The sequence below is a fragment of the Pithys albifrons genome, chromosome 16 (genome assembly GCF_047495875.1).
Source record: "Pithys albifrons albifrons isolate INPA30051 chromosome 16, PitAlb_v1, whole genome shotgun sequence".
In the NCBI taxonomy this organism is placed as follows: domain Eukaryota; kingdom Metazoa; phylum Chordata; class Aves; order Passeriformes; family Thamnophilidae; genus Pithys; species Pithys albifrons.
Window position 1 is genome coordinate 15,889,376 of NC_092473.1, and position 15,271 is coordinate 15,904,646.

Genomic DNA, 15,271 nt, shown 5'->3' on the forward strand with positions numbered 1-15,271 from the left:
ATCCATTGAGCTTATTTTGAAGGTTCTGATCTCCAGTGTGGCAAACCCCTTTGTCAGCTCCTGTCATCAAACCCACAATCCCAGGCTTCTCCTTGGCAGCCAAGCCAGGGCCAAGCTCACCTTCACATGGCTCTGGGAAATGGCTCTTGAAAATATCTGGGACCAAGACACTCAACAAAGGACCTTGGATTGGTTTCCTGTCTCAGAGCAGACACAAACCACAACATATTCCAAGAGTGTAAAGGCTTAAATGTATTTACCCAGACTGGGAAAAGCCAAAGGCAAGGAATCCTTAGAGAAGCCACAGGAAGAGGAGATGGCCAGGGAGGTTCAGAGATCATGCTGCTCTGCACTGGATGTGGATGTCCTGAAAATCAGAGTAGGAAACAGCCTTGGGCAAAGGCTTTGCTGTACTGCACCATTCTCAGGGAATCCAAGCAGAAAGTGGGGTGTGGAAAATACAATGGAATGTTCTAACAGGAAGGTGAAGCTACACAGAGGTTTGCAAGTCACCCGAGGCTGGAGAGCCAGCCCTGCAGTTTGCAGAGCAGATATATGGGGCAGATTGGGTTCCTGGGGAGATCTCTGGTGACAGGTCTCAGAGAAGGGGAAGAAGGAGCAAAACTGCTCAAAACTCAGTAATGAGTTACTGAGAAAACATTCTGTGGAAATGAAAGTCACTGCACAGCAGAGCAGAGGTGTGGGGAGGGAGGAGAACAGCCTGGCACTGCCCAGGGACACCACCAGTGTCACCCCAGGGCTCTGCAGCTGTCACAGCAGCATCAGCGCCCTGTCCTTGTCAAGGCTGATGTCACGACACTGAGTGTTTGAGACTGACCTACTGAGGCACGTCAGGTGAGTCTGCAGTGACACTGCCCAGGAAACCCAGGGCAGGGATGGCCACATTACCCTCTGGATGAGCCCAGGAGCTCCTCAACATGTCCCCCACGACACCCAGCCATGCCAGGGCCATTCCTGTTGGGAAGGAAGGACAACCAATTAGAAGAGGCCATTAATTCCACTTCTCTGCAGGATACATTTGAACTCACACATTAAAAAACAAGACAAAATATTGGGTTTAGACATTATTAAGTTTACATTGTGACTTCTGCTACTTCCAAATTATCCTGCCATAAAACAGAACCTCCTTATGGGTAATTATTAACAGAAGGGTAGGAGTGCTCTGCCCAGAAAAAGTGACACTTCACAAATATTCCTGGTTGCTGCCATTTCATCTTCAATATTTATTTACACAGCTTTGAGGGCAACAGTTACTTATTTCTTTAGATGTTTTACAAGGTACCAAACAGATCATAAATTAACAGGTAACGTGTAGGAGTGCACCACCTGGCTTTGCCAAGATGGAGGAAACACAAGTTTTCCTCCATAACTCCCACAATTTTTCATCCTGCCCCCAGACAGCTCCAGGGTGGGGCTGTGCCTCCTGCCTCTCGAGGAGCATCACCATGGCCATAAACTGCTTTGGGTGTAGAAACGTGTTTGTGTCACGGGAGGTGACTCAGGGACTGTCACGGGGAGTCACAGCAGAGGCCCTGCCCCAGAGAGCCACAGCTGGAACACAAGGCAGCTCATCCAGGCACTTCAGGGACACCCACGGTCACTGGGCTGTCCCCTCTGCTGCTCCCTTACAAGAGCAGCTTCCCTTGCGTGACAAAGAAACACTGAGGGGCTGGTTTCCTTTTCATTGCCATATTTTCATCAGGAATGGCTTAATGCAGTGGGTCTAATGAGAGAGCAGCAGCACAGGTGGGACAAGGGCCTGGACCAATCCCTCACTGCACCCAGCAGGAGCCAGAGCAGAGTCTGAGTGCACAGATGTTCAGGGTAACCAAGGGCAGCTCCTCAGCAGCTCCTCCACAGCCATTTTCCAAGTCTAACAAGCAACAGCCTCATCCCAAATGCACATACATGGAAAGAGAAGGAGCTGTTTACAAACATCCCTGAGGACATAAAGAAATCCTGTCTGGGCTGGTGAGGGACCTGTATCCTCAAGGCTGACAGTGTGTGGGACTCTGCATCTGGGATTTCTCCTTCTATGCCCAGGACAGGAAAGGCAAAGAGAGGGAAAGTTCTCAAACCACCCCTGGGACACTCTGGCTGCAAGGAAGAGATAAGAAAAGGCACAGCCAAGGGGGGCCCTTGCCTGGAACGAGGTCTGTAGAAAAGCTCCATCCTTCCCTCCCTCACTCTCAGGATCAAAAGCTGCCCTTTACTGTTCTTGAAGGTGACCTGTGATGACACATGACCTATCAGCACCTTTAATGAAAACCCCAGCTGCTAAAAGCTGATTTTAAGAGTACAAAAAGGATTTAGACTTTTAATAAATAGAGAAACAGACCCTTATTTAAAAAGAGTAATGAAACCCCAGACACTGGAGTTGACAAAATCTCCTTCACCTCATGAACAAAGGAAGCTGTTGAACTTTCACACAGACTGGGATGAGAGATTTTGTAGAAGAAAATACTTTATTTCATCCTAATTTCAGCAGCTGCTGCAGACTCTAAAGCATTTTTCCATGGCCAGTGGGATCCAGTTCAGCAATCCTCAGAGATCCTGTGATTCTATGACAGTGCTCACTTTCTACAAACCCTTATCCTGCTCTTTCCATGAGGAGCCAGCACATGGAGAGGGGATGTTTCTTTGGACACTTTTGTTCTCCTCTCTGTTCCAAGCCTGTCTCTGCTTTGCTCTGCCCACTCCCTTTAACCTGCAGTACCCTGGGATGGATCCTACCTGGGGCATCCCTGGGTATTGCCCACCAGGACTCAGGACATGGGGGTCCATCCCTGCTCTGCATCACTGACAGCTGATATAAAATCCCAGCATCACATCAAACTCCCTGCAACCTGGCACCAGGGGGCTCATTTTCCATGGAAACCCATGGGATGCAGCTGCCCAGCCCAGGGGAGCACTGCCTGCTGTGGGAGGGTTGCTCACTGCCAGGGCATGTCAGACAGGGCCTGTTCACCAAGCACTTGCTGCAATAATTTCATAACTCCTTTGTGTGAAAGTGTTGTGTTTTCCTGAGGGTTATGCAGAGGACAAAAGTGTGATTCAAGAGGGAATCTTCCAGAAAGGGTGAGAATGTAACTTAAACCACTGGAAGAGAAAGTTTCCCTTCATTGCATCACTTTCTACAATTAACAGGGTGTTTGATGAGTGTGTGGTCTGGGGCCAGCACAGTGTGTGAACGTGCTGGGGCACAGGTATGGGGTGTGAAGGGAAAAGGAAAGCAGGGCTGGGTTTGCAAGCTTTGAGACTCTGCCCTGCACAGCCTGCCCTGCATGTTCCCAAACCCAGCAGGGGAAAATCCCAGCACCACCAGTACAGCCAATGGCAAGCACAGCAAGTACCAGGCAATGTGGAGAAATACTGTTTTCTCTTGGGCAAAATCTGTTCTTACTTCATGCTAAATATAGTAAAGAGATGAGAGACAAGATCGTTGTGTTCCTTCCAGATTAGTCAGAGAAGTGCTCATCCCACTCCTCCCCTTTCCTCACTGCCCACACCACAGTGAGCAGAGCAAAGGGCCTTGTCTCTCCTGGGGATTCCACCAGCAGTGGCTCCAGTGGGAAGGTCACTGCACTTCAGGGCAAAAGCAAGACCTGTGTGTTCCTTGCCCACCTCAGAGGGGAAATATTTAAGCAATATTTGATCTTCACTCACAAGTTTGGCAGGGAGAAGAGTAATGTGGAAGGAGAACTCATTTCATTAATGATTAATTCTTAATAAATCAACACATTCTCACAGTACCTACTATGTGAGAAAAGTCTCTTCCACTGTCTGAGACTTCCTGTACAATTGCTTAGATTTACTTCTGAAGAAAGGAATCAGCCCAAATCAGGGAGATGAGGAAAAGGAAAGCACCAGGTGCACCTGTCCTGGATGGAACAGGAGATTTTAAAAGCTCAGCTCTCAAAACAAGGTCATTAATTTTCAGGAGGCACAAACAGGAGTAAGATAAGGAAGGACCCTCAAAATCCATATGGGAAACAACTACAACATTTTAAAATTGTATCTTCTCCCTAAAGCAAAGGGTTCTGCTGCCACTGGAGGGTTTTTGCTTCATTTTTCAAGAGCACAAAAGGAAAACTCCCAAGTTTGCTGTTCTGGGCTCAGAATGCATTAACTGATTCCAGGGATGCTCAGAGGGAGCCTGGGAAGGAGGAGAAGGCAGGAGAATGACACAGGCAGGACTGGCAGGACCAACCCACAGAAATAATCTGGTTTTCTCCCTATCCCTGCCATTGCCAATATGTACATACTCCTTGGTTCTCATTTTAATCAGCAAGAGGATCCAAAAATGATACAAATTTTAAAACACAGAACTGCATCCCTGGGTATAGATGAGGGCCTTGGTTTACTCCATGCTCAGTCTTACACCTCAGACTGTTCTGAACACACTTCAGTAGTGCTGGATGGATCTGAACAGAGACCAATCTCCCACCCACCAACAGTGAGGCTCCTTCCTGGTAACTGGGAGATAAATCCAAGCTTTTGAGAAATTCTGCAGGTGATGTATTTGTTGTACACAAGCAGAACTGATCCACATGAATCACTTACCTGGAAACATACGTCATTTTTTCTGCTGCTGTTTCCTAGTTGGCTGTAATTTCTCAGACAATTCATGACTAATTCCTGGTACTGGCCTGTCACTTGTTCAAATTCAGGCTCAAATCTCTGCGTGTAAATACAAGTCAGCTTCCTGATGGTGTGTTCCCCTGGGGAGGAAAACAGTTACATTCAGCTGCAACGCCCTAAAAACCATCACAAAAACTTGGTGAGAATCCTGAGAGGTACAGGATAAATTCCAGGGATGGACTACCCAGAACCTGGATGGAACTGGGCAACCTGTGTCAGTGCCTTTATTTAAAACTTTAAATAAATTACTGAACACTCAGTGGTGTTTAGCTTCCCAAATGAGGAAGGCTCTGAGAATATTATTCCTTGTCCCCATCCATAAATGAGCATCCTGGGGCCACACTGCTGGGAAAGGAGCTCTGTGAAGGCTTCTTGGGATCACCCCTTCTTGGGATCACCCCTCCTTGGGATCACCCATCCTTGGGATCACCTGTCCTTGGGATCACCCCTCCTTGGGATCACCCGTCCTTGGGATCACCTGTCCTTGGGGTTATCCATCCTTGGGATCACCTCTCCTTGGGATCACCCATCCTTGGGATCACCCCTCCTTGGGATCACCCCTCCTTGGGATCACCTGTCCTTGGGATCACCCGTCCTTGGGATCACCTGTCCTTGGGATCACCCATCCTTGGGATCACCCATCCTTGGGATCACCCCTCCCTGTGTCTCCTCTCCTTGGAGCCACCCTCTTTGAGGTCACCCTGCCTTGCTCAGGGGCTGTATTTAAGCTGCAGCCTTTGCCTTGCTGGAACCCACTGTGGGGATCCCTGTGCCATGGATTTTGCAGAGCTCAGGAGGCCGGGGAGAGTGTCCAGCCCCATTTCTTCTTCCTTCCCCAAACCCCCCTGTCAGCTGCCTGTTCCCAAGTTCTTCTTTAGCAAGTGCAAAGATAAGAGCAGAAGATCAAACGGCTCTTCCTCTGAGAAAGGCAAACACACCCTTTGGTTTTCTCCAGCACAGGTTTCACTGGTGCTTCCTGGTATTCCTGCCATGGCCCCCTTGTTACCCCATTCCAGGCAGGGATTAAGCAGCTCTCAGGAGGAGGCCCATGCCCAGGAACCTCCAGGGCCCAGTCCCACAGATGTCAGTGACTGAGACACGGGTGCTTTGTTGGGAGCCCTGTGAGGAGCCACTCTCAGAAGGTCCTGGGCCACATTCCATGGAATCCTTGTCTGGCAGAGCAGGATGGAGCCTCTGCTCCCTGCTGGGAAGCAGCTGCTCTTAGAAAGGATCATGGAATCACCAAATGGTTTGCATTGGAAAGGACCTCAAAGCCCACTCAGTGCCACCCCTGCCATGGGCAGGGACACCTCCCACCAGCCCAGGGTGCTCCAAGCCCTGTCCAGCCTGGCCTGGGACACTCCCAGGGCTGGGGCAGCCACAGCTGCTCTGGGCACCTGTGCCAGGGCCTGCCCACCCTCACAGGGAAGGATTTCTTCCCAATAACCCATCAGTGTCAGGAGTTTGTTTGATAACAGGCCCTGCCACATTCCAGCTCCCAAATCAGTGCTGGAAGCAGAGGCTCAGGTGGGTTGGGGCTGTCCAGGGGAGGGGAGCAGGAAGGAATGTTGCCATAGCCCTCCTCTGCTCTGCTCCACATTCCTTCCTTTGGGTGGAATTCATTTAGCTCTGTGCTTGCATTCAATTAGAGACAGTAAAGTGAATTTCCTTGCTCTGATTTGAATCTGAGCATCCCTCCTTTTTGGCCTTTGAAATCCAAGATGATGCTGGCCCTGAGGACAAACAGAGAAAATTGGGAGCACCTTTCCCTAAAGACCCAGCTCTGTTCCTACAGCTGACCAGGAAAGGGACGAGGAGAGCAACACTGTCAGGGGTCTCTGTAACCAACAGCTTCTCTCCAGGTTATGAGCTTTTTCCTTTCCAATAAAAATGCTTATATTTTAACTAACTCCATAAATTAAATCACTGATGAGGAAGCAAAGTCTATGAACAGCCAAACCAGGAGACTGCTGTGACTTGGAAACATTTCTGCAACTATTTAATTGCTTGAAGATCAAACAATAAAGCTCTATATGAAATTTCCTGAGTCTCTCTCTGTTTCCTGATTTAAAAAAAAGAATTAGGTCCATAGCATCATTTAAAACATTTATTGGTGGGTAAAGAAAACAGATATATAACAGATATCCCTACCTGATCTTTCTTTCATGTGTGAAATTTAGATTTATTGTTGTACAGAACTTGAGACAAAGCCATTCCAGTAATTCCTATCAGCTGCTCACGTGGATTCTCCCTCCCTCATGAACATCAGCAAAGAAATATTCTCTTAAAACTGCAAATAAATTTGAAAAAGGAGTGCTGGTAAATGGGATGGAGATCCAGACCATCAGCTCAGTGCTCCACAGAGCAGGAAACAGCTCAGCCAGTTCCATGAGAAACACACCAAAAATCTTATTGAAGACATGTCTTTGAGGGATTTCTCTGCAATGATGCACTGCCTGCTAAACACTTACACTACACTGTATTAAATATATCATCTATACATACTTATTAAAATTTATCTACAAGATGATATTTTGGTCCACCTTCATCCTGGACATGCCTTTGTTTGCTTTAAATAAAATAATCACATTTTCAACTTGCCCTGCAGGCCATGAAGAGAAGCAAAGTGGAAGTGGATACAAAATTCACATTCTGGAGCACGTTGCCCACAATGGGAGACTTACCCTGTGGCCCCCAAACCTCTGATGGCTGGATGGAATCAAGCCAAAAAGAAGGGAGAGAGGAAGTCTGTGCTGCTCTCCAAGTTTCCATTCCCTGACCTCCACCAAGAACTCCCTGAGGCCACTGTGGATGCAGGATGTGCTGCAGGGGGTCACATCTGCCAGACTACAGGACAAAACAAAAAGAAGTGCTGTTAATGTAGCCACAGCTAAATAACCTTTCCATGTGGAGAGACCCAGTTCTGGATATTGATGGGTGTTGAGACCCAGTTCTGGATACTGATGGGTGTTGAGTTCCAGTTCTGGATACTGATGGGTGTTGAGTTCCAGTTCTGGATATTGATGGGTGTTGAGACCCAGTTCTGGATATTGATGGGTGTTGAGTTCCAGTTCTGGATATTGATGGGTGTTGAGACCCAGTTCTGGATATTGATGGGTGTTGAGTTCCAGTTCTGGATATTGATGGGTGTTGAGTTCCAGTTCTGGATATTGATGGGTGTTGAGTTCCAGTTCTGGATACTGATGGGTGTTGAGACCCAGCTCTGGATATTGATGGGTGCTGGCCCATCTCCCAGGAGCTGGGTCATCATCCTCAAGGGAGCCTGTGGCTCTCTGGGAATAAAAGGAAATCTGCCAAATGTCCCCTCCAGACCATGCACTGGGGCCAGGCCTGGGCTCCCCTTCTCCCTGAGCAGCCCAGCCCCTCCCAGCCACAGGAAGGGCTCAGGGTGATGTGCCTGTCCTGGGGTGACACGTGCCAACCCTCGAGGAAAGAGGAAAACCTTTCCACAACACAGATTTACGAGCATGTGACAGCTGTTAAAAACATGCAGGGTTTCATAGGGGTGTGTTCCCACAGGGAGTCCAGTTATCCACCTGTTTGCCCATTAAATCCCACTGTTGACTGTGTGACTGTGCTGAGGTAACACTGAGGAGCTGCTGGCGTGCCAGAGAGCTCTGCCACAGTGTGTGCACAGCACAGAATCCCAGAAGAGACCTCCCTATCCACTCCAACCCCCTGCCAGGCAGGGCCACCTGGAGCAGGTGACACAGGGACATGTCCAGGTGGGGCTGGAATGTCTCCAGAGAGGGACACTCCATGCCCTCCCTGGGCAGCTGTTCCAGAGCTCTGCCACCCTCCATGGAAAGAAGCTCTTCCCCACCTTGAGATGGAACTCGTTGTGTTTTAGTTCATGGCCATCACTCCTTGTCCTGTCCCTGGACACCACTGAGCAGAGTCTGGCACTGTTCCCTGACACCCCTTGGGGATATTTGTGTGGATTGATGGGATCCCCCCTCAGCCTTCTCCTCTCCAGACTAACCAGGCCCAGCTCCTGCAGTCTCTGTTCAGCACAGAGATGCTCTACATCCTATATATATATATACATACGTACATACAGATATAGATATATATATATACACACATATATGTATATTTGTGCTCAGGAGGGTGAGTCGTGGTCCTTGACACCTTCATCGGGGACGTGGTAGATCCCCCTTTACTCCCTCGGGGCCCACAAGGGCAGACCCCCATCACACTGAGGAGAAGAAGTCGGAGACCCCCTTTACCCTCCCTGTGAGGGGCATCCTGTCCTGGCCCTTCCACCTTGCGGGGGACAACGGGACAGCAGCTGAGCCCCCTCACACGGAGGGGACAGGATGGGACCCCTCAGTCCCTCCGAGCCGAGCCCTGTCCCGGCCCCTCCACCCTGAGGGGACACGCAGCGCCCCCCGCACCTGAGGGGCGATGAAAAGCGGACAAGTGGCGGCGGGAGGCTCCTATGACAGAACACACTCCCTGTTCTCCTCAAAGACAGTATTTAAACACAAACTTTGCTGTTGTTTCAGTAAAAAAAAAACCCTCGGTGTCCCGGTCCGAGCCCCTCTCGGCGAATGGCGCCGCCCCGGCCCGGCCTGCACCGCGCCAAGATGGCGGCGCCCGGTGAGGGCCGTGAGGGCCGGAGGGATCGCGGCTCCTTCCCCGCCGCGGGCCCCGACGGCGGCCCCTTTCCCTTCCCCTTCTCCTTCGCCGGCCCGCACGGAGCGGCGGGGGAGACCCCTAAGAAGCCGTGCCGAGCCTGCACGGATTTCAAGAGCTGGCTCCGAGAGCAGAGGAAGCAGGCGGCGCCGGGCGGCGCGGTGAGCAGCGGCGGAGCCTCCCCGGGAGCCTCCCCGGGCACCGCCGGCCCCTGAGGAGCCCCCTCAGGCCTCCATCAGCGCGGTGGGGCTGCGTGTGCCCCGCACGGAGGGAAGGGCTGGGACAGGGTGCCCCTCAGTGGGAGTGAAGGGATTGTCCGTCTGCTCCTCGGGTGTGAGGGGGCTCTGCCATTGCCCCTGTGAGGGTGTGAGGGGGCTCTGCCATGGGCTGTGAGGGAAACTCTGACATGGCTCTTGTGAGGGTGTGAGGGCAACTCTGCCGTGGCCCCTGTGAGGGTGTGAGGGCAACTCTGCCATGGCCTCTGTGAGGGTGTGAGGGCAACTCTGCCGTGGCCTCTGTGAGGGTGTGAGGGCAACTCTGCCATGGCCCCTTTGAGGCTGTGAGGGCAACTCTGCCATGGCCCCTGTGAGGGTGTGAGGGCAACTCTGCCATGGCCCCTGTGAGGGTGTGAGGGCAACTCTGCCATGGCCCCTGTGAGGGTGTGAGGGCAACTCTGCCATGGCCCCTGTGAGGGTGTGAGGGCAACTCTGCCATGGCCCCTGTGAGGGTGTGAGGGCAACTCTGCCATGGCCCCTGTGAGGGTGTGAGGGCAACTCTGCCATGGCCCCTGTGAGGGTGTGAGGGCAACTCTGCCATGGCCCCTGTGAGGGTGTGAGGGCAACTCTGCCATGGCCCCTGTGAGGGTGTGAGGGGGCTCTGTTCTTGTCCCCACTGAGAGTGTGAGGGGAATTCTGCCATGCCTTCTGTGAGGGGGCTCTGTTCTTGTCCCTGTGAGGGTGTGAGGGGGCTCTGCCATGGCCCCTCAGAGTGTGAAGGAGACTCAACCCTTGTCTTCACTGCGAGTTTGAAGTGGGCTCTGCCATGGCCCCCCTGCGGGTGTCACACCTGTTGGTCCCATCTCACCCTCCCAGCCAGCACAGAGGGGCTGTGTCCCCACCAAACCCCAGTGTCCCCTCACAGCCCTCTCTCTGCTCCAGGACGTGGCGGTGGCCGAGGACAAGGAGCCGCCGGCGGACTGTCCCCTGGACAGTGAGCAGCTGGGCCGCAGCACCTGGGCCTTCCTGCACACCATGGCCGCCTACTACCCTGAGCGGCCCTCGAGGGCCCAGCAGAGCGAGATGAGGGACTTCATCAACCTCTTCTCCAAGTTCTACCCCTGCGAGCACTGCGCTGAGGACCTGAGGGAGAGGTGAGAGCCCTCTGGGGGTTCTGAGGATCTGAGGGAGAGGTGAGAGCCCTCTGGGGGTTCTGAGGATCTGAGGGAGAGGTGAGTGTCCTCTGGGGGTTCTGAGGATCTGAGGGAGAGGTGAGAGCCCTCTGGGGGTTCTGAGGATCTGAGGGAGAGGTGAGAGCCCTCTGTGGGGTTTTGAGGACCTGAGGGAGAGGTGAGTGTCCTCTGGGGGTTCTGAGGATCTGAGGGAGAGGTGAGTGTCCTCTGGGGGTTCTGAGGATCTGAGGGAGAGGTGAGAGCCCACTGGGGGTTCTGAGGATCTGAGGGAGAGGTGAGAGCCCTCTGTGGGGTTTTGAGGGTCTAAGGGAGAGGTGAGAGCCCTCTGTGGGGTTTTGAGAATCTGAGGGAGAGGTGAGAGCCCTCTGTGGGGTTTTGAGGACCTGAGGGAGAGGTGAGAGCCCTCTGGGGGTTTTGAGGACACGAGGGAGAGGTGAGAGCCCTCTGGGGGTTCTGAGGATCTGAGGGAGAGGTGAGAGCCCTCTGGAGGTTCTGAGGATCTGAGGGAGAGGTGAGAGCCCTCTGGGGGTTCTGAGGACCTGAGGGAGAGGTGAGAGCCCTCTGGGGGTTCTGAGGATCTGAGGGAGAGGTGAGTGTCCTCTGTGGGATTTTGAGGACACGAGGGAGAGGTGAGAGCCCTCTGGGGGTTTTGAAGATCTGAGGGAGAGGTGAGAGCCCTCTGTGGGGTTTTGAGGATCTGAGGGAGAGGTGAGAGCCCTCTGTGGGGTTTTGAGGACACGAGGGAGAGGTGAGAGCCCTCTGGGGGGTTTTGAGGATCTGAGGGAGAGGTGAGAGCCCTCTGGGGGGTTTTGAGGATCTGAGGGAGAGGTGAGAGCCCTCTGTGGGGTTTTGAGGACACGAGGGAGAGGTGAGTGTCCTCTGTGGGGTTTTGAGGATCTGAGGGAGAGGTGAGTGTCCTCCACAGGTTTTTGAGGATCTGAGGGAGAGATGAAAGCTCTCAGTGGGTTTTTGAGGATCTGAGGGAGAGGTGAGTGTCCTCTGTGGGGTTTTGAGGATCTGAGGGAGAGGTGAGTGTCCTCCCTGGGTTTTTGAGGATTTGAGCAACAGGTGACTGTCGTAAGTCAGGGGTTTTTTGCAGACCTGAGGGAGAGGTGGGTCTTCTCAGCAGGTTTTTTGGGTACCTGAGGGAGAGGTGAGTGTCCTCAGCGGGTTTTTGTGCTGAAGGGGCTTGCCAGAAATGCTGGGCTGCAGCAGCTATTTTGCATATCAGCAGCTCTTCCTGCACTTGGGGTTTGTAGCTGCCTGACCTGGTTTCTTCCATTATTGCATCAATCACAGCACACTTGCTCAAAAAACAAACACTTGTGCTGTTGGGTTGTGTGCTGTCCCCAGGGCCTCCCTGAGGTGACTTTGGGGTTCTCTGGGTCAAACTGGGCTTGTGAAGAGTTGTGGAATTAGAGAGACATATATTTTTTTTTCAGGAGACAGGTGTTCTTCCACCCCACAAGGTCCCCTGTACTGACAAATAAAGAGGAGGCAAAGACTGAAATGGGCCATGATGTTTGACCTTAGAATGAGATGATCTTTAAGGTCCCTTCCAGCCCAAATCATTCTGGAATTCTGTCATAAATTTTTCTGTTCCTGTCAACTTCTTTCGCAGAAATTCCGATTCCTCTTCCAGTTGAACACACAAAAAAGTTTGAAATCTAATGGTCTACTTCAAAGGCATCACATGGCAAAATAACTGTTCCAGTTTTATCATTTATTAACGAGTGTTTTGATGAACTCCAGTATTTCTTCCTTTTTATCATAGAAAAGTTTTTACTCTGGTGTCTTTTCCAGTTGCTGAGACCAGTGAATGAAACCAAGCCGCAGCCATCAGTATTTTATAGATAATTAGTGATAATTACTGCTCTCCCTGTGCTCTCTCTGGGCTCTGTGCCTGCTGTGGGTGCTGAATTGGGTGACAGTAACGCAGTAACATGTTTCCTCTTCCCCGTGCAGGTTGCGGAGGAACCAGCCGGACACGAGCACGAGGAGCGGCCTCTCCCAGTGGCTGTGCGTGCTCCACAATGAGGTGAACAGGAAGCTGGGGAAGGCGGAGTTCGACTGTTCCCGGGTGGATGAGCGCTGGAGGGACGGCTGGAGGGACGGCAGCTGTGACTGACCCGCGGGCTGCCGGCACAGAGTCCCCCTGGTGTCGGGGCACTGCAGGGAGCCACTGGCTGTGCCTGGGCGGGACTGACTGAAGGCTGGAAGGAGGGTGGAAAACCTTATCCTGATTAAATTTGATACATCATTGCAGTAATGAGTTACCTGAGGGACTGAGGCCTTATGTCTGGCACAGGAATTGCCACAAACCTGTGAGGTTGAGTCACTGAGAAACTCGTGGAGGCCTTTTCCTGATGACATTTCCTTATTTTGGGGGCATTTGCTTATTTCTGTGCCTAGAATTCGTTTTCCCTGAACAGAGTTCTGTTCTCTGCAGGCATTACCCTGATGTTTCAGCAAATGCATCTGATTAATTGTAATTTTCATTTTGGTTCTGATAGAGGAAACCTGTGCTGGGTTTTGTGCCCAGCCTGCACCCCCAGATCTCTCTCTCTGGGCTCTCCAGTCCTTGTTGTTAATCTTGCATCCAATTCCTTTGATAAAACGACTGAGGGCAGGTGCATTTAGTTTGAATACTAAAACCAGGGAGCCCAGACTTCTCATTCTGATTTTGTGTTTCAGTTTATCTTATAAGGGGCATTGCAGAAAGGGAAACTAGAGCAGGACGAGACAAAACCCTGAGGAGTGGGACAAAATATCAACAGTGGGAAATTCAAATGTTTTAAATTAATTGCTATTTTTCTTTGGATCCAGAAGTGAGTTGGTGATAAGTTCTACTGAACTACTTACTCTTAAAGCAAATAACCTCCTTGTTTCTGCTTTGTCTGGCATGAAAATAGCTCGAGACTGATGTCTGTGATGAAGCATATTCAGCTGTAATTATTCTGAGATGAAACTCTTGATTGGTGTTTGCTGGCCTGGAGGATACTCTGGTGTAATCCCCAGATAAAATCTCTCTGGGAGAGGACTTTAGAAGCTCCCAGAAGTGTTTGTGTCCTGCTGGGGACTGTGGTGTCAGCCCCACAGAGCCTTTATTGAGAGGGGACTCACAGGAGCCCCTGGGGCGGATTCCTCTGCTCAGGCCCAGGCCCTGTGTGTTGCTGAGCCAGCTGTGCTGCATCCCTGTGTTGGGAAGGGGAATGTCAGACTCCATGGGAGCAGCACTACAAATCTGCTGCACCACGATGCACAGAACACACCCCTTCAGTAAAGGGGACACAAAACAGAGTCAAAATCATTTCAGTTCCTCACGTAGGTCGTGATCTCATCCCTTCCTGCACCTCTGGCTGTGAGGAGTTTGCACAAACCCTGACTGCAGCAGGGGTTTTTCCTTCTGTGCTTCCTGCTGAGGTTTTCTTGCACGTTTTAGTGAGCTTCCTTATTTCATGCCCCACAGCACACCTGTAACTTTACCCTTGCTCTCCAGTGAGCACTGACTAGAAATGCTGGTGCTGCTGTAACTGGAGTGACAACAGCTCCTCTCTGGACTTTGCTCCTCACACCTGTGTGTGTGTGTGGCTCCTTGGTGGTTAGAAAACAGTAACAACCTTGGAAACACTTTATCTTTTATGGCACAATCTGGTCCTTTCAAGTCAGACCTGTTAAAACCATAAGAGACATTTTATGGATTAGTGTTTCCTGAGCTCTATTTTACATACTGATGTCTCTAAACACAAACCCAGCCAAACTGATGATAAGGCACTGCATGAAGTGTGAGATCTGTCTTATGATTGAAGGTACCAATCAGCTTATTAAAACTGCTCAGAGAATTTCCCTCTCAGCATGTTGAGGTTTTCAGAACAAATAAATCCCAGCCCTTGGTTTTTGTCTTTTTGGTATAAACTCAGTCTCCAAAAAGAAGCACATTGGTGTCCAGTGTGGGGAGAGGACCAACAAAAGGTACTTACTGAGAGTGTAGAGAGGGAAATGAGTCTGTGCCCTCTGGATCAGGGGGAGCAGCTGTGGCAACACAGAATTTTGGTCACTTTGTGTCATTCATTGAGGTGGAAGAATTGAGCAGGAGAAAAAGTGTGTCCTGTCTTGCTGTCCTGGCAGGGTTAGGGAAGAGCCTTGAAGCTGAACTAGTAAATGGTTCCTAACAATGAGGGCACCAGCTGTGACTGCCAGGATGTTTTAGGGCAGTTTAAATCTTTGCTAAAGAGCCATTTGATAAAATCTGTGCTTGCACTCTGTTCTCTCATGGTTTGGGTTTGGCAGAAGAGCTTTGCCTTAGACATTTCTCAGGCATATCCTCATCTCTGTGGACTTGACTGTGTGAGGAGGAGGAATTTGTTTTGCTGCTCTTTTGTACCACAAATTTTAATCTTAGGTAAGGAATTCCCATTGGAGATACTTGTGTACAGAAAATTGTGAGTTCTCTAAATGCACTTGATTAAATCTGGTTTTGAAAATCTCTGTATTCCAATTATATTTCCTGTTGATGTAAAAATAATAAAGTAACTAAGTTCA

General features: G+C 50.9%; 1 protein-coding gene across 1 annotated transcript; it reads left to right on the forward strand.

Annotated features, from left to right (window-relative positions):
- Window positions 1–9,236: 9,236 nt before the first annotated feature.
- Window positions 9,237–15,271, forward strand: GFER (growth factor, augmenter of liver regeneration). Its single transcript, XM_071570853.1, has 3 exons — window positions 9,237–9,482; window positions 10,479–10,690; window positions 12,695–15,271. Exons 1-3 carry the CDS (start codon window positions 9,237–9,239, stop codon window positions 12,855–12,857), a joined length of 621 nt encoding a protein of 206 aa, XP_071426954.1. The 3' UTR covers window positions 12,858–15,271.

Bases quoted from the DNA above. Each gene is read 5' to 3' on its own strand.
- GFER (XM_071570853.1), top strand. From the start codon at position 9,237: ATGGCGCCGCCCCGGCCCGGCCTGCACCGCGCCAAGATGGCGGCGCCC. The intron at 9,483-10,478 runs GTGAGCAGCGGC...TCTCTGCTCCAG, and splicing joins AGGCGGCGCCGGGCGGCGCG to GACGTGGCGGTGGCCGAGGA. The intron at 10,691-12,694 runs GTGAGAGCCCTC...TTCCCCGTGCAG, and splicing joins GCTGAGGACCTGAGGGAGAG to GTTGCGGAGGAACCAGCCGG.